At 40.6% G+C, this 20,432-nt stretch overlaps 1 protein-coding gene across 2 annotated transcripts in view; it reads left to right on the top strand.

The window, feature by feature from the left end:
* TMEM132A (transmembrane protein 132A) overlaps positions 1 to 14,836 on the top strand; it is a 244,442-nt gene extending 229,606 nt beyond the window's left edge. For both annotated transcript variants that reach the window (XM_069980764.1, XM_069980763.1), the window contains exons 9-11: positions 1,187 to 1,484; positions 11,279 to 11,473; positions 13,089 to 14,836. In XM_069980764.1, coding sequence (XP_069836865.1) covers positions 1,187 to 1,484; positions 11,279 to 11,473; positions 13,089 to 14,237 — 1,642 coding nt within the window. In that variant the 3' untranslated portion in view covers positions 14,238 to 14,836. The remainder of the gene's footprint in view (positions 1 to 1,186; positions 1,485 to 11,278; positions 11,474 to 13,088) is intronic.
* The last annotated feature ends 5,596 nt before the right edge of the window (positions 14,837 to 20,432 follow it).

The raw sequence follows: 20,432 nt of genomic DNA, 5'->3' as shown, positions 1-20,432 counted from the left end.
TATTGGGGTAACTAACATACAGGCCCCACAAATCCACTTCAGAACTGGACTGATCCCTAATGAAATCAGAATTTGACATTTTCCTGAAAATTTGAAAAATCACTGCAAAATTTCAAAGCACTCTAACATCCTAACAAGAAAAAGGACGTTCACCAAATGACGTCACCATAAAGTAGACATGTTGTAGATGTTGCATTAATAATTAGTTCATGTGGCATGCCTATCTTTCTTAGGAAAAGAGAGTTTTGAAGATAAAGAAACATACATTTTTCAAATTTTTTGCACAAATGTTGTGTTTTTCACAAAAAACTGCTGATTGTATCAATCAACGTTTACCACAAACATAAAGATGAATATGTCACGAAAAAACTGTCTCAGAATAACCGCGATAGTTAAAAGCATCGCAGAATTATAACTACATAAAGAGACACAGGCCAGATTTGAAAAATAGGCCCTGGCCATTAAGGCCAAAACAGTCTGCGGAGGCAAGGGGTTAAAGGACAACTATTAGCACTGCCATACCCCCATCACACCAAGCGATCCCGCTCCATCTAATGATAACACAGGTCAACAGCATTTTTGGGGCCAAAGATATTTCAACGAATCTAGGGTAACTTTGGGGTGCTGATTCTGAATATGTCATCAGTTTTGCCAGATTGGCTCAAGTTTTTGAGAATTTTCGTGAAATGTGTAAAAAAAAAAAGACGTAGTTTGCTACACGCGCATTAACTTTATTGCTATTGTCATGAATACAATAAATTTTACAAAGTAAATGTTGATTTTAGTTTATTTTAACTAGTTTTAGAAAGTAATCTTCAAAAATGAACAAGACATGAAAAAAACTTGAGCCAATCTGGCAAAACTGATAGCATATTCAGAATCAGCACCCCAAAAATACCCCAAAATCATTAAAATATTTTGGACACCAGTAATTTTTTATTTTTTTTTGTTGACCTGTGTAATCAATGGAGTGGGTGGGCTATGGGGGCGGGGCAGCGCTCCTACAAGCGCTCCGGGCCGTTCATTTAACTACTAACTGCACAGGAATGGCGCCTAGGAGGAAGGTAAGAGACATGCCTTCCTCCTCGGTGCCCTGTGTGCATTACAGGGCTATCAGAAGGTTAGATTAGCCTAACCTGATGGTTTCCCTTTAATTAAAAAAAAGTACAAAACTTGTGTCTTTCAGATCTTTAGGAAATGGTATGGAAAATGAAAATGAAGAATATCGTAGACCTAGCTCAGATCCAAGGAGTCAAAATTGCTATCCCCAGTATCAAAGAGCTCTAGTGCGTTTTCTAGCCTACTTTGTGGCACATTCCATGGATGGAGGCAATCAGCTGACCTATCTGTTGGGTTCTGACTGGATGTTGGATGTATCTCCTCTGGTTAGAAGTCAGGCTGTTATCCGAGATCAGCGCACTGCACGATTAGAGGAGGATGGCAGTGTTCTCATTGGTCAGCAGCCAGGTGTCACATCTGTTGAGGTAAAGTTCTTTACAAATTATTTGGAAAAATCTGTGTCACTGCAACTCTTCCTTTAACATTTCAACTCTTTTCTTTAAAATTTATATTTTTTCCACTGTATTAAAAAGATAAATTTATGTGTCAGTGAAGGGAAAAAACGCTACCAGGGTTATGTCTAGTTATGCTGGTTTGTGATGACAACTATTGTACAGTATATAATAAATATTCATTTTATTTGTTCGACAATAAGTGTGAAATATCGGTGGGAAAAATAAGACATCCCCTGAAAAAAAGACATTGGGGGAGATTTATCAAACATGGTGCAAAGTGAAACTGGCTCAGTTGCCCCTAGCAACCAATCAGATTCCACCTTTCACTCCTCACAGACTCTTTGGAAAATGAAAGGTGGAATCTGATTGGTTGCTAGGGGCAACTGAGCCAGTTTCACTTTACACCATGTTTGATAAATCTCCCCCATTATGCCTCTTTGGGAGCAAAAATTAATATTAGACACTTTCTTATTTTTGGGGAAGCACTGAAGGTAGTTTTTAACCAGGAAACAAAAGTCTTTGCAGCATACAGACAGAAAAAATACATGTTGCCAATACAGACTTTTTTAATTAAAAATCTATAATGAACACCTGGTTGGAGGACCACATCAGCCTGCTTCCTCCCCGCCCTCTTTGTCATTAGCAACATCCCCTGGCAGAATTTATCCTATTCATTGCTTATCTAAACAGGTCTTTGGATCACCATGGCACATGCACACTGCTTAAAGAGTCACTGTCGTGATTTTTTTTTATTTATTTAAGAAATCAATAGTCCAGGCGATTTTAAGAAACTTTAATTGGGTTTATTAGGCAAATATGCCATTATCTGCATTTAAAAAGCCTTTTCCCAGGTCTCCCCCCCCCCTCCACTCCTTTCTGTCATCCACTGCTTAGAATCAGGAAATCTCAATCAGACGCGTCCTGTCTGTTCTATGAAGAGGGGAGGGGGGACAAGAGACGGAGGAGAAATGTCAAACAAAGGATTACTCAGCGGGGGAGCTATTCAGAGGTTACAGAGGTCTGTGATGACATCAGAGGAGATAGCTGGGTTATGTAGCTTTTAATTAACTCTTTGTTGTCCTGCTTTGGTGTCTCATTTCCGTCTCTCTATAGGAGAACAATGAAGACAGGGGGAGAGCTTCAAACTGCTTTTTCATGATAAAAATTCTTTTTACGGCTAATAAACCCCAATTACAAAGTTTCTTAAAATCGCCTGTACTATTAATTTCTGCAAAAAAAATTTCAACGACAGTGACTCTTCAAGCGATAAATAGGATAAATCCTGTCCGTGGGCGTTGCTAATGATAAAGAGGGTGTGGAGAAAGAAAGGAGATGCATCTCTCAGGCCTAGGGCACGGACGCTCTTGGCTACACCTCATTGACTCAGCTGCTGCAGACCAAGGCACTAATCCGGTACCATCAAACAGATGGTACAAGTGGTTGTGGGGGGGGGCGGGATTTATTGGATACAGTCTCACTTTTTTGGTCTTGTGCTAACATCTATAATAGTATTTGAGGGGTTTGTAAGAGATTCTATATTGGAGTATCTTAATGAAAATAATTTTATGACACTGCACCAGCATGGATTTATGAGGGATCAGTCCTGTCAGACTAATCTGATCGGCTTCTATGAAGAGGTAAGTTATAGACTGGACCTAGGGGAGGCTGTGGACATTGTGTATCTCGACTTTTCAAAGATACTTTTCATACTGTGCCGCATGAAAGGGTTGGTCTATAAAATGGAGGATGCTTGCAGGGCCGTGGAGTGAGTAAGCCGCAACTCCAACTCCTAAATTTTATCAGGTCCAATTCCTGCTCCTTCATAAATGTCCAGTCATACTGTATACCAGGGGAGTTATTTATCACACTGGCTCAGTAGCTTCTCCCTAATGTCCTACGTGATCCTGGGGCAACTTCTGAGGGAAGTCTCAAGCCTCCATGTCCTGAACAACTCAGAACTAGACTAGATGGAGCAGGTGGTCTTTTCCTGCTGACAGTCTTCTATGTTTCTAACTAAATATTCACCATACACACAGAAACACTGCTAACAATTCCAGATCACTGTAATATAGAGGTCAGCCATAGTGATATAGAGGGGGTCACACATAGTGATATAAAGAAGTCACACATAGTCATATAGAGAGGTCACTGTGGGTGTGGGAGCATGCCATACCATACACATACACACACACACACACACACACACACACACACACACAGCTGCAGCCATAGCACACACACACACACACACACAGCCTGCTGCAGCCATAGCGTGAACACACACAGCCTGCTGCAGCCATAGCGCGCGCACACACACACACACACAGCCTGCTGCAGCCATAGCACACACAGACATACACACACACAGCTGCAGCCATAGAACACTGAAGAAAAACACCACACTGAGAACAGAGGCTACTGCTACACTACTTATCTCTTCTCCTCCTCCTTCTCTATATTACACAGGATATCTTCATATTACACTGTTCCTCATATACAGTCATCCAGCATCCAGGAAGAGAACAGCACAGATCTCCCCCCACACAATGGACTCTTCCAGCTCAGAAACAAACTGCCAAATAGTAACCGACAACTTTTCCTCGACCACCCTTATCTAATAGGTCCAGTATCCTATTAGAATGTTGCTCATAATATATATTGATGAGCAAATCTTATAAAATTAATATCAAAACTAAATTTTAAATTGTTCTAAGATTTCATTTTATTTTTTTAAAGCTGGAGTCTGAGTTGGTACATTTTTTCCGACTCCAGCCAAAAAACTTGTTCCGACTCCACGACTCTGACAGCCCTGGATACTTGGACTAGAGGAATATATATATATATATATATATATATATATATATATATATAATAAAAATGAAAGTCTGTCTGTCCCGTATAGACTTCCAAACGCCTTTAAAAACAGTTTAACCCCAAATTTGGCACACATATACATTGGGTACCCAGGAAGGTTATTGCAAAGGTCCCGTCCCCGCCAGATGTACAGGAGGGGAGGGGGAGGGGGAAGAGCAGCGTCCCATAGAGATGAATAGGAAAATGTCCACACTGCAAACACAGGTGATATAATTTACTGCATGTCTCCAGCAGTTAACGGCAGTTGGGAGCCTTAGCAACCAATAGGATTACTGCTTTTATTTTCACAGGGAGCAATGGTTGCTAGGGCAGCTGCCTCACAACATCCACAGAAATAACTGTTAGACCCCCTACTCCATCTATATAGTACATGTACACAGGGCCCCTACTCCATCTATACAGTACATGTATACAGGACCTCCTACTCCATTTATACAGTACATGTACACAGGGCCCCCAACTCCATCTATACAGTACATGTATACAGGACCCCCTACTCCATCTATACAGTACATGTATACAGGACCCCCTACTCCATCTATACAGTACATGTACTGTATACAGGACCCCCTACTCCATCTACACAGCACATGTACTGTATACAGGACCCCCTACTCCATCTATACAGTACATGTATACAGGACCCCCTACTCATCTATACAGTACATGTATATACAGGACCCCATACTTCATCTATACAGTACATGTATATACAGGACCCCCTACTCAATCTATACAGTACATGTATACAGGGCCCCCTACTCAATCTATACAGTACATGTATACAGGACCTCCTACTCCATCTATACAGTACATGTATACAGGGGCCCCTACTCCACCTATACAGTACATGTATACAGGGCCCTCTACTCAATCTATACAGTACATGTATATAGGACAGTATTACCAGCTGCTGCTGCCCTAAGCACTAAATCTGAAGGTGCCCTATTCTCACCAATTAGTACCAGGATAGGTAGGTAACAGCTCCACACGTCACATTTAAAGGACAACTCCGGCGAAATTTTTTTTTAGCTTATTTAACACACATTACAAAGTTATATAACTTTGTAATGTGGTTAAATACCCGGTCTGGCCCCCTTCCCCCACTTTCGCACCCCCGACCCCCCCGCCCGGAAGTTAAAGAATGTATACATTACCTATTACGGTCGTCACTGTCCTCTTCTCCCGGGCGGCATCTGGTGACGAAGACGACAGAGTCGGGGGGCGGTCCGGGTCTTCTTCCTCCTCAGCGTCTTCATGGAGAGTGAATGGGACGGAAAAGGCTGCTGGTGCACATGCGCACCAGCAGCCTTTTCATTGGCTGGAGCGCATCACATGGCTTCCAGCTTGCTCAGCCCTGATTGGCTGAGGTTGCGCTCCAGCCAATGAAAAGGCTGCCGGTGCGCAAGCGCACTGGCAGCCTTTTCCATCCCCAGGACCCGGAAGTCAGAGACATCGCTGGACGGCGTACGGCAGTGACGGTGAGGAGGACGGCGGGCGAATGGAGTGGCGATCGTCACCGGAGGGATGTTGAGTATGGTGTGTGTCTGTGTTTGTTTTTTTTTGGTGGGGGGGGTCCTGCCGGAGTTGTCCTTTAACACCGCCACACCAAACCTGACAAATACCGCCATACTGTGACTGGATAACACTGTCATACCAGACCTGACCAATACCGCCACATTGTGACTGGATAACACTGTCATACCAGACCTGACCATTACCTCCATACTATGACTTGATAACACCGCTATACCAGAACTGACCAATACCGCCATACCCCCTCGAAAAGACCAGATTTTCTGGCAAGTCTCAACGGGAGGGTACTGCCCCTCTGCAAGGTGCTACCCTACGCACCAGACCGTGGGTGCCTAATGGTAAATACGACCCTGCAGGTATACAGGACACTACAGGTATACAGGACCCCAAAACTATACACTACAGGTGCACGGGACCTCTACCAACTATATACTTCAGGTATACAGGACCTCTACCAACTATATACTACAGGTATACAGGACCCCAAAACTATACACTACAGGTATACAGGAACTCCACCAATTATATAGTACAGGTATACAGGACCCCAAACTATACACTACAGGTTTACAGGAACCCAAAACTATACACTACAGGTATACAGGAGCTCCACCAACTATATAATACAGGTATACAGCACCCTCACCAACTCTATACTAAAGGTATACAGGACCCCAAACTATACACTACAGGTATACAGGACCCCAAAACTATACACTACAGGTATACCAGGACCTCAAAACTATACACTACAGGTATACAGGACCTCCACCAACTCTATACTACAGGTATACAGGACCCCCAAACTGTACACTACAGGTATACAGGAACTCCACCAATTATATACTACAGGTATATAGGAACCCAAACTATACACTACAGGTATACCAGGACCTCAAAACTATACACTACAGGTATACAGGACCTCCACCAACTCTATACTACAGGTATACAGGACCCCCAAACTGTACACTACAGGTATACAGGACCTCCACCAACTATATACTACAGGTATACAGGACCCCAAACTATACACTACAGATTTACAGGAACCCAAAACTATGCACTACAGGTATACAGGAGCTCCACCAACTCTATACTATAGGTATACAGGACCCCAAAGCTATACACTACAGATATAAAGGAACTCCACCAACTATATACTACAGGTATACAGGACCCCAAACTATACACTACAGATTTACAGGAACCCAAAACTATACACTACAGGTATACAGGACCTCCACCAACTCTATACTACAGTTATACAGAACTCTCAAACTATGCACTACAGGTATACAGGACTCCTGAACTATATACTACAGGTATACAAGACCTCCACCAATTATACACTACAGGTATCCAGGACCCTCAAACTATAAACTACAGGTATACAAGACCTCCACCAACTATACATTACAGGTATACAGCACCAACTATATACTACAGGTATACAGGACCTCCAAACTATACAGTACAGGTATACAGGACCTTTACCAACTATACACTGGACCTCCCTCAACTATACACTACAGGTATACAGCCCCCCCCCCAACTACACCCTACAGGTATACAGCCCCCCCAACTATGCACCACAGATATGCAAGATTCCTAAAAACTATACACTGTGGGTATACAGAACCCCCTCCAACTATGCACTACAGGTATACACTAATCCCACTGATTAACTCAGATGAAACAATACCTTTTAGCTTGGCCTCCTGGGCACCTTAGAACAAATCTAATTAACACACTGACACTTTATACCCGGGCAGCGCCGGGTACATTTTCTAGTGTGTGTGTGTGTGTGTGTATATATATATGTATGTATTTATATGTATGTATTCATTTCACCCACTGTATCAGTATTTGGTTTCAATAAGTAAAAATGTGAAACTGTGTACCACCAAACTGAAAATCGGCAGGCAGGGGCTGGTGAGAAAATAATAAATAATAAACTCACCCGTGCCTCCGTTGTGCCGCTCCCGAGTCCCTTTCACTGCCGCTGGATGTCATCTGCAGCTAAATAAAACCTGTTACATTAGCTGCAACTTCACGGCCTGTCTGAGCGATTGGCCGCTTAGTCAGTCAGGGACTGGCATGTGGACATTGTGTATCTCGACTTTTCAAAGGCATGTGATACTGTGCCACATGAAAGTTTTGTCTATAAAATGAGAATGCTAAGACTAGGCGTGTGTGTGTGTGTGTATATGTGTATGTATGTATATATATATATATATATATATATATATATATATAATAAAAATGTGTGTGTGTGTGTGTGTGTAAATGGATGAGTAACTGGTTGAGTGATAGAAAACAGAGGGTGGTGATTGATGGAGCATACTCTGATTGGGTAACAGTTACTAATGGGGTACCGCAGGGGTTTTTAATATATTTATTAATGAGGGGCTGCAGAGTAGAATCTTCATTTTTGCAGATGATACTAAACTTGGTAAAGCAATCAGCATAGAGGATAATATCATATTACAGGGGAATTTGGAGAAGCTGGAAAGAAATGGCAAATGTTGTTTAATGTGGATAAATGTAAGGTTATACATTTGGGCCCTAGAAATAATAAGTTCAGGTATGTGCTAAATAATAAAACATTGGTTACGACTGCTTCGAAAAAGGACCTGGGGGTATTGGTGGACAGTAAACTCAACTTTAGTGATCAGTGCCAGGCAGCAGCTGCCAAGGCTAATAAAATAATGGGATGCATCAAAAGAAGCATAGATGCTGAAGATGAGAACATAGTTTTGCCTCTTTATAAATCACTGGTCAGACCACATATGGAATACTGTGACAATTTTAGAAGGTGGGGAGGGACATTGCATCAATTTAAACCCAGACATTCGTGAATCAATGGGCTCGGTCTTGAAGGGGCTAAGGGAATAGGTGGATTACAGTACCAAGACAGGTTATCAAACTTGGGGTTATTTACTTTAGAAAAAAGACGTCTTAGGGGCGATCTGATAGCAACGTACAAACATTTGAATGGACAGTACAGAGATCTTTCTAGTGGTCTTTAACCTCTACGTCTAGAGGAAAGAAGGTTTCACCAGCAGCACAGACGTGAATTCTTTGCTGTAAGAACAGTGAGACTGTGGAACTCTCTGCCACATGATGTCATCATGGCTTATTCATTAACCCCTAGACGACCCAGGACATAGAGTTACGTCATGGAAGTCTGTCACCAGACGACCCTGGACGTAACTTTACATCCTGGGTGTTTGTCCGGCTATGAAGTGCGCTCCGGAGCGGAGCGCGCTTCACAGCAGGTGGGGACCTCACTGGTAATGACACGCTGTAGCGATCGCGCTCCCGTGTGTCATTAACCCCTTAAACGCCGCAGGCGCGGCGTTTAAGTGTAAGTGACAGGGGGAGTCCCCTGTCACTTACTGATCGGGACCCCCGCAGTGTGATTGCAGGGGTCCCGATCGTTAAAACGGACCGCCGGAGGTCTCTCACCTGCCTCCGTGCGGTCCGATCGGCGATCTGCTACACTGAGCCTGCACAGGCAGGCTCAATGAGCAGATCGCCGATAACACTGATCAATGCTATGCCTATGGCATAGCAATGGTCAGTGTAGAAATCAAAGTAGTGAATGTAAAAGTCCCCCAAAGAGACTTCAAATGTGTAAAAAAAAAAAAGTTAAAAACACCAATACACTACTCCAAAACCCCTCCCCCAATAAAAGTTTAAATCATCCCCCTTTCCCATTATATAAATAAAACAGAAAAATAAATAAATAAATAAACATAATATACCGTAGCGTGCGTAATTGTCCGATCTATTAAAGTATAACAAGCGTCATTACGAACGGAAAATGGCGTAGACGAAAAGAGGGAATCAAGTGCGCGGATTACCGATTTTGTTACATTATATATATATATATATATATATATATATATATATATATATATATATAAAAAATTCATAAGTGATCAAAACGTCCGATCTTCACAAATATGGTATTAATAAAAACTAGAGATCATGGCGGAAAAAATTACGCCCCATACAGCCCCATAGGTGAAAAAAATAAAACAGTTATAAGCGTCACAATAGGGCCATTATATTAACTAATTGCCAAAAAAAGGATTTCATAAAAAAAATATATATAACATTAGAGTATCTGTGTAAACCTGCATATGGTTGTGTTTGGACTGACCTATAGAATAATGGTATCATGTGGTTTTTACCATATAGTGCATTACGTAGACACAGGAACCCCCCAAACGTCACCATATTGCATTATTTTTTACGATTTCACCTATTTATATCTTCATAAATAATATATTTGGAATTCCATCATACATGTTATGGTAAAATGAAAGATGCCATTACAAAGAACAACTATTCCTGTAAAAAACAAGCCATTACATGGCCTGTAGATAGAAAACTGAAAGTACTAGAGCTCTTAGAAGGGGAGGAGGGAAAAACGAAAGCGCAATGATCAAAATTTGCGCGGTCCACTGGGTCATTTTGGGCCTGGTCCTCAAAGGGTTAAATAAGTTCAAGGGAGGCCTGGATGCTTTTCTTTAAAAACACAATATTACATGTTATGGGCATTATATTTCTGATGATACGTTGATCCAGGGAAGGAATTTTCTCCCTGTAATGGGGCTATTGTTATCTGCCTCATAGGGGTTTTTGCCTACCTCTGGCTCAACACAGTAGGGTTTGGGTCCTATTACATGGAGTGATTTTTTAACGACTAACGATAAACGTTTGCAAACAAGATTGTTTATCATTAACCTGAAACCGTTCACCATAAAACACAGAACGATGGTCGTTAGTTACAATCGTTATTGCGATCGATACTAGGATCGTTTATCCCTTCTGATCCCAGCAAAACAATGAACAATGTGCAATTACACTGAATGAATATGGAATTACAGCGAACGATTAACAATAATTTTAGGTTCAGATCTAAATCAACAACATACAAGCGTATTTTTGTTCGTTGCCTGCAGTTACACAGAACAATTATCGTTTAAATTTGAACGATATAGTGATTTTTTGCACGATAATTGTCCCGTGTAATAGGGCTTTTACTCTAGGTTAAACTTGATAGACTCTCATCTTCTTTCAACCGTATTACCTATGTTACTATGCTTCTACTTAAATTCCCTAATTTGAGGATATAATTTTTCTGTAGTGTGGACTTTGGTTTTCCATAAATTTAACCCGCAAAAGTCATTGGCCTAGAATAAGGACCCTTAATGACAACCTTAGCTATGACTAACTGCATTGTTTGGCTAAAAGCTCTTAATAGCAAATGTCACAGCATTGAAACATGTTATACTTTTCCTTTCTTGTCTGTGATGAACTTTATTCTTTTATCTGTACAGGTGCGCTCTCCACTATCGCATTCAATTCTTGGAGAGCAAACAATTTCAGTCTCTTCAGAAACAGTTTCTATTTTAGAAATGCGTTCAGACTTGCTGTGGGGTATATCCCTCTCTGTCTCGCCAGCTGCCATCAAACATCCTGGTGTTTTTACTATTTCATACAAGTCTCAAGAAGCAAGTATGGTTCCTAAACAGGTGAGCAGCTATAAATGGTCTCGCAGCTTTCCAGTTTGAAATTTTGAACTATCTGTTCTTTTAGATGACCTTTAGAATTTTTTACTTTATTTCCCTATTGGTCTGTAATGCTGGGGCACTAATACATGGAGTGATAATCGGCAGAATCAGGCCAATTTGGTTGATTATCGCTCCGTGTAATAGACACAACGATCAGCCGAAGCGATCATCTGCTGATTGTTGGTTGGGCCTTAAATCGTCTGGCCATGCGCGACGGATGGCTGACGATTGCCTAAACATCTAATACCTTACCTCTCCCAACTCCCGGTCTTTTCTCCTGTGCTGTTGCCACCTCGCTAACGATGTCCATGCAGCCCTTTCTGACGGATTATCAGGCTGTCTTATAGGTCCAGTAAATGAGCGCTGATCTAACACTGATCTCATTGATCAGTGTATTGTAAGTACTCTGCAGTGATCTCTATGAGAGATCACTGCAGTAATAATAAAAGTCCCCCAGGGGGACTAATAGTGAAAGTTAAAAAGATAAAAAAAGTTTTTTTCCTTTATAAGAAATCCCCTCCTCTAATAAAAGTCTGAATCACCCCCCTTTTCATATTTTATAACTAAAAATACATAAATAAACAAACATACATATTTGGTATTGCCTGAACTATTAAATTATCACATTCCTGATCTTGCACGGTAAAAGGCGTAAGCGTGCAAAATTGATGATTTTTGGTCACATCAAATCCAGAAAAATTGTAATAAAAAGCGATCAAAAAGTACCATATATGCAATCAAGGTACCGATAGAAAGTACAGATCATGGCACAAAAAATGACACCTCACACAGACCCATAGACCAAAAAGTAAAAGTGTTATAAGGATAGGAATAGAGCAATTTAAAGAACTTTTATTTTATTTTTTTTAAGATTTTTAATTTTTTTTAAAAGCCACCAAATAAATCAAAAGTTGTACAAGTTACATATCAAGGAACATAAATAAAATGTTAGTTTTACCATGGGGAGAACGGTGTCAACACAACCCCCCCCCCCCCCCCCCCCCAAATAAAAAATAAAAATTGCCTTTTTTTCAATTTCACTGCACAAACAATTTTTTTTCCAGTTGTGCAGCATATTTTATGGAACAATGACATCAGTCAATGCAAAGTACAATTAGTGTCACAAATAATAAGGGCTGATATGGGTCTGTAGGTGAAATAATGCTAGCGCTATAGTTAAAAAACACAAGGAGGAGAAAATGAGAGAGCAAAAATGAAAATTGGCTCCATCCTTTAAGGGTTAAAGGAAGGCTAATCGATTGATTTATCTTGTTACACAGTTGTGAATTACTTCCTCCTGTGTAGATTGAAAATGCATTTATTTGTAGAAAATTGTATGAATATATGTAAATCCTTACAAAGCAGTAAGCTATGCCCCCAATGTTTGTGGCAGAAAAGGCTCTAATTTCTGATACAAATAGTTAATAAACATGTCCCAAAGTGATCAGACACTATTTATATTAAGGTAAAATAGTACATTGATATGTGGGTTAAAGCATTTTTTGTGTGTAGCTGTTTTTACTGTTCTTTGCTGCACATGGAAAGAGAAAATTCATATATTTTTTTTTTCTTTTAGGAGGCAATTCTTCCTATCTGGCTACTTTTCAGCGATATGTCTATTGCTCCAATAACCATCTATAATCCTCAAGAGCTGTCTTTATCTGTTGTGTCGTCTGATGTTTCTGCTCTGTCAGTTGGTCGTGCTGTTATATCAGCAAGCTACTGGTCTATGCCAGTATTAATTTTTGAAAATCCAGGTGAAGAAACAGTTTTGCGCATGTCCGTTTTCTTGCCAGAGAGATGTAGAGAAAAGGAAACCACTGGTTTACTTAGTGCTGGTTATATCAGAGTTACATTTCCTCGGAACGGCACAATAGGTGATAAACATCTTGACAGAGACATAATACGGGGGGATACTGTCCTGCTGACCAGGGATGGGGACATTATCTCAAGTGCCAACAATGTTGTTCCAGGAACCAGTGACATAATCCTTAGGAGTGGAGATACTACCATAGAGGATGACAAATCTCATTCTGGTGTTGACAACATTGTAACAACACGATGGGGAATACCAGGCTTAGAAGAAGGACTTTATGGACTGCTTGCAATGTTCTCTCTTCTTACTCTTTTGTTTTTTTTTAGCTGTTTGGCTTTTATAAGAAAGCAAAGGAAAAAATCAGCACAAGAGGGGCCTGGCAATCCTGAGGCTCCAAACTGGGTATGGTTAGAAGGGTCAGATGTTGATGGACCAAAACCCCAAGGAGCTGTGGATGAGGAAGAGGATGAAAGAGGACAGTGGGATGCTAGGAACTTGGGTTCTCAAAGTCTGACAAGTACTTTTCATCCAGTAAAAAATTGTCATGATGCTGAGACTAATAGTGAATGTCAGTCTGATACTAGCTCCTTCTCAACATCTACAAACCATTCTAGGGCTTATTTAGAAACAAAAAGAGCTGAAGTTAAGTTAATTAAAACAACTCCTCCTCATGGAGAAAGAAAAATTGAAAGAACACCTAATGATCCTAATGTGCAGTCTATTTTGGTGGCTAGTGAGGAGGACATTGTTTGGGTTTGTAAGGATATGGGTATGAGAGAACCTCAAGAAATCATGAGCTACATGGAAAGAATAAGGGCTGAAACACCTCAGCAGGATGATATGAAGAGAGAAGGAATAAGAGGTAGGAGAATGGATATAGTAGCAGCACGAGTAAAAAGAGTTACATAATGTCACCTAAAAGAATGAAAACCGCGTATGATGAAACAAACTTGAGATGTCCATTTGAAGATAATCCACAGACTTCGTGTAGCAATATTCACATCATATTTTATAATTCAGTGTTATTTAATACATAAGAGAATGTGGTATCAGGACCCCCATTCTCAATTGTTGTTGCTCAATCAGGTATTATTTCCTTATTGTAGACGTTCAACTGACAATCTAATAGAACATGAGATTAAATACAGATATCATGTTATAAAGTGCTTATTTAACATTGTTGGGGTAAGATATGAGGTACAAACATTGATTTAATTGTCATCAGAAAAAGACCAATGCTCCATCTAGTCTGCCCCTTATATCATGTGGTTTTATTTTTACCTTGGGGTAGATTTTAAATTTATGCATTGTGGATTTACCAACCACATCTACTACTCCTATTAATCAGGCAGATATCAACCTGTGTAATAAAGGCGGCGATCAGCAGAAGAGCTAATCGGTGTCACACAGCTTATCTAGTCTCTGCAATCGACAATACAGTAGGAGAGTGTTTCTCAAGTACCCCCAAGAGGTCATATTTTGAGTATTTCACAGGTGATATAATAGTAAGTGCATTAAGTATCACCAAGGGGGGGGGGGGGGGGGTTCTATGTGATGTCAATCAAATCATGACCTGCGGGTGGTACTTGAAGGGGCTTAAGGTCCAGGCTTAGAAAAATATGACTGCTTTTTCCAGAAACAACAGTTCTCCTGTCCTCAGTGTGTGGTTTTGTAGCTCAATTCCATTAAAGTAAATGAAGCTGAAATGCAATACCACAAACAACCTGGGGACAGCGGTGGTGCTGTGTTTTTTCTAATCTTGGATAACCCCTTTAAAGCGACTCTGTGCCCACAACCTGACTTCCCCAAACCGCTTGTACCTTCGGATAGCTGCTTTTAATCCAAGATCTGTCATGCAGTCCATTCGGCAGGTAATGCAGTTATTGTCCTAAAAAAACAACTTTTAAACTTGCAGCCAGTGCCAAATGGGAGTATCTGTGCCCTAACTTTGCACCACCCCTCTGTCCCTCCTCCCCACCCTTCTCATCATTAGGAATGCTCCAGGCAGATTGCCTACTATTCATCAGCTGTGTCAGACAGGCTCATGGGCTGGATCGTTAAGTACCTGTGCAATGTTCAGCATGGAGAAAATGTTCCAGTGGCATTCTTAATGATAAAGAGGGTGGGGAGGAGGAATGGAGGGGTGGTGCAAAGTTAGGGCACTGATACTCCCGTTTGGCACAGACTGCAAGTTTAAAAGTAGTTTTTTAGGACAATAACTGCATCACCTGCCGAACGGACAGGACAGATCTTGGATTAAAAGCAGCTATCCAAAGGTTTGGTGGGGTCAGATTGTGGGTACAGAGTCGCTTTAAGGAGTTGAGAAACATTACTCTAGAAAACATAACATTAAAGGGGTACTCTGGTGCTGATGATAAAAAAAAATACAACAATCAATCATAAACATAGTTTTCCCACTTACCATCCCTTTTGAGTCTTCTTCCGTTTAAATATCCTGCTTTTTACAGGTCCCTGAAGCTAGAGTTGGTGTCTTCATTTTTTCTAGGCTTCCTATTTTGGGGTTTCCCATAATGCAACTGTTAGATGCCTTACATCTTGCTCAGTCAATTAGAGCTGAGCAACCTAAGTCATCTACAAAGGGAGGCTGGCCTAACAGGGCTTAGACCCGCCTCCCTCTTGATGATATCGTTGTCACATTGAGGGGGGAAAAGATAGGAAAGGGGGTCAGATAGGTGATTAAGCATATTACAAATTTGTTTCAATTACTGGGAAAAAGCTTTTCGCTGGAGTACCCCTTTAATTCAGCGTGTGTACCAGTCTAGTATTTTTATTTATTTATCAACGCATTATGTGAACTTGTATTAAAAGCTTTGCTGAAGTCCAGATACATTATACTTTTTTTTTTTTTTTTTTTAAGACTGATTTCTATTATTTTGCAGCTTCAAGAGCCAAGGCTAAAGTATTAAAAATATATATATGTTCATTCCCCCCCCCCCTGTAAGAGGGACTGAGGCATGTCCTGATACATCTATTTTAGATACTTGAGTTTGCATGAAATCAAACACAAAATTGTAGTTTTGTTAATAGGCAACATGGTGTTATTGCTCTCCTTGTAAAAGGAGATTGCCCCTACACAGTCAGCATTGACAGGACAGTGTCATAGACTGTATGATATGCTAACAGCCAGATGTCAGTATATTTATACATTTGTAGGAAACCTCTAGTTTTAAGAAAAGATGCTTTAGAGTTGTAATTTAAAGGACAACTCCGGCCAAAACTATTTTTTAATATGCTATTACTTACGGAAAGTTAGACAAATTTCTAATGTACATTATATATGGGAAATGCCCATATAGGGCTATTTCCCTTAATTTAGTAGATCAGGGACACTTCAGATTCTCTAAAAAAAAAGATGACGTCACGAACCGGGGGTATAATTACAATGGAGTGTCCAGCAGGGGCGCACTATATATAGAAGTCAATAAATACCATTGACTTCTATATATAGTGCCCCCTGCTGGACACTCCATTGGAATTACAATGGATGTGTATGTACATGTAATATACAGTGTTTTTGATTGAATACATTTATGGAATACTTTGGGGAGCAAGTGTCCTTGCTCCCCAAAGTATTCCATAAATGTAATCAATCAGTACATGACAGTAAGCCCGCCGCTGCCGCTACCGAACGCCCACCGGTGATGCAGCAGTGTTGAGTCTGTTCGATATAGAAATGTTGTCCTCTCTGTCCTGTACAGATCTACTGAATGGGATCATAACTGTAATAAAGATACCGCTCTTCTTTTCACTGTAAAATTAATGTAATTTTCAGAGAGAGACACACACAGCTCTGCTATATCTAACAGACTCAACACTGCTGCATCACCACTATACAGAACACAATGGGCAATGTAATAGTAGTAGTAATCTTTAGGGTTATTACAGAAAGATATTAAAGCCACAATTCTAGGGATGCTCCTTAAAAGGAACTGTCACCTCTGCTGAACAGCTGATAATTTTTGCTTGGAAAACCCCTTTAAAGGAGAAGTCCGGCCAAAACTATTTTTTAATATGTTATTACTTACGGAAAGTTAGACAAATTTCTAATGTACATTAATTATGGGAAATGCACATACAGGGCTATTTCCCTTAATTTAGTAGATCAGGGACACTTCAGATACTCTAAAAAAAGATGACGTCCCGAACCGGGGGTGTAATTACAATGGATCGCCTGCAGGGGTGCAATATATATAGAAGTCAATGAGTACCGCTGATGCTGCTGCTGATCGCCTGTGCCGGCTCCCGGTGCTTCCTGGTGTCCCCGTCCGGCATGCGTGATCGGAGAGCGGCGCCGGGCGGGGAGTCAGCGATCACATGTAAAGTTTGGCCGGAGGAGGAGGGGGGAGCGGAGGGGGATGATAGCTGCTGCAGAGTGATGAGCGGCTCCCCCTGCGCCCATCAGCAGCAGCATCAGCGGCGGCGATAGAATCCAGCTACTACTCTCTCTGAGAGTAGTAGTTGAGTGTAGTCCAGATCGGTGGTGGCGGGCTTACTGTTATGTACTGATTGATTACATTTATGGAATAGTTTGGGGAGCAAGGACACTTGCTCCCCAAAGTATTCCATAAATGTATTCAATCAAAAACACTGTATACTGTATTACATGTACATACACATCCATTGTAATTTCAATGGAGTTTCCTGCAGGGGTGCACTATATATAGAAGTCAAATGGTGGAAGTCAAATTGACTTCTACATATAGTGCACCCCTGGAGGCGATCCATTGTAATTACACCCCCGGTTCGGGACGTCATCTTTTTTTAGAGAATCTGAAGTGTCCCTGATCTACTAAATTAAGGGAAATAGCCCTGTATGTGCATTTCCCATAATTAATGTACATTAGAAATTTGTCTACATTAATTTTACAGTGAAAAGACAAGCGGTATCTTTATTAGTTATGATCCCATTCAGTAGATCTGTACAGGACAGAGAGGACAACATTTCTATATTGAACAGACTCAACACTGCTGCATCACCACTGTACATGACACAATGGGCCTCATTTGTCAATTTTAGGTCATTATGCTGTTCTGTTGTGTCAGTTTTTTTCACATTTTTCGTTTTTCACAGGACAAAACTAAAGTCCAACCATCCCTCCACACTAGAAGTGGCTGTTTTTTGGTATAGAAAACCCTGACTGTTTGCATAGTAAGGGCGTGTTCAGACTACGGAATTCGCATGGATAAAATCCGGCGCATTCCGTTGCCTGTACACGCTCATGGCCACGCATCTTTCCGCCGGCTCCATAGACCCCATTCTATGGGCCGGCCAATTCCGCTATCCGCCGAAATAATTGACATGTCAATTCTTTTGGTGGAATGCGGAATCCGCCCGTGCATAGAATGGTGTCTATGGAGCCGGCGGAAAGGCGCGTGGCCGTGAGCGCGTACACATCTATATAACTTTTAATGTACTTTTTTAATACAAAAACATTTTTCCTTATGTGGAGTTTCCCTCTGGTTTAAGATATGTCAGTTTCTTTGAAATGTCTTTATATAGTAATGGAATAACTATTCTGTATCATGTTTTTTTTTAAAACTTGACATTGGCTGTTCTACTGCTATTCCTCCTAGAAATGAATGCATATTATGAAGACTGCATTCCCCTTCTAAAAGTGTCCTTACACATTACATACAAATACCCTTATCCTTAAAGGAGAACTGTGGGGGTGTGGGAACGTCATTTTTAAAAAGTTATATTTACCCATCCCTGTGACCCTGCAGCCCTTCTATACAGCTTACGGACCGCTAACAAGCTCCTGCGACATCAGGACCTGGCTCAGGAATGCCCGCTCAGCCATTCAGTGATTTGTGCAGGACACTGCTGCAGGCACTTCCTGACGGGTTGTGGTTACACCAGAACCCGGAAGAAACTGAAGATGCAGCGTTGCAGGGGAACAGGGATGGGTAATTATGTTCCCGCAAAATGTATAAACATTCTGACACTATTAGCACTTTTTTTTTTATTTTGGAGAACAGTTGCAATGACACACAACCTCGGAACAACAGTGGTGCTATTTCATGGGAAAACAACACTGACACTGACTACCTTTACTTGCTAGCTTTAGTAATCTAGGGATGAATATAGGCAGTCAGCATTGCTTCACAGTAGATGTTTAAGGGTACCTGTCATGATGTTTTCTCACCTGATCCGCATAGTGTTACTCCTACCACTGAAAGTTTTGGTATCTTTGGATACAACCACAACCACGCTGGGCCAGTATCATGAGCCCTATTGGATCAGAGTGGGGCTTGTGCACAGAATGGATCTGGTGAGTGTTGACTACTGTCATGGTAATAATTTAAGGGTTATGGAAGAATAGATTTAACATTTCCCAACAGTATTGCCTTTACTAGTTTTTGTTAGAACCTTCTATTAAATTTAGTACATGTTTTATGGTCTGTGAAAATAAAGGTAAGTCTTTGATTACAATGCAATCTTTTGTATTGAACCATAGTCAACTTCTGCCACTGTTATGAAGCACCTGAAATATTTATTTTTTTTGTATGAAAATTATCCCAATCACCACTATCGCCAAACATTTTGAGATATGAAGCTTTTTATATGTTACACCCAATTTAACTAGTATCTCAAACTACAGTACATTATTAGATTTATTTCTGTTGAACATTGAGTAGCTACATGGTCATGAAGTAGATTATAACTGTGACAGATGCTGTCACCCATTCATATGGAAAACATTTCCACAAGGGGAACACTTAAAAGTTTTCTTAGGGTATGTTACCACAGGGCATAAAAAAGCACAGAAATCTTGTCCACATCCTGCGTAAAAAAATCTAAACAAAGTTTTAACCCCACAGTATGTCTTGTTATAAAGTGGAACAGCTGTGAATATAGTGCAGATTATTCCTATTGACTTCAATAAATCCACAATTATTGCAAGTTTTGCTATGGAAGTTCTGTGGACTTGCAACAAAATCTGCAACAGAATACAAATGCATTGTTTTTTTTTTCTATAACAGTATAATAACATAAAGCATACCAAAATCTAAACGTGTATTGTAGTCAAAATTTAAATAATAAAATACTAATAAAGTGATCTCAACCAAAACATAAAAAAA

The sequence above is a fragment of the Dendropsophus ebraccatus genome, chromosome 8 (genome assembly GCF_027789765.1).
Source record: "Dendropsophus ebraccatus isolate aDenEbr1 chromosome 8, aDenEbr1.pat, whole genome shotgun sequence".
NCBI lineage: Eukaryota > Metazoa > Chordata > Amphibia > Anura > Hylidae > Dendropsophus > Dendropsophus ebraccatus.
The sequence above is the reverse complement of the archived record's forward strand: the minus strand, read 5'-3'. Positions and strand labels throughout refer to the sequence as shown.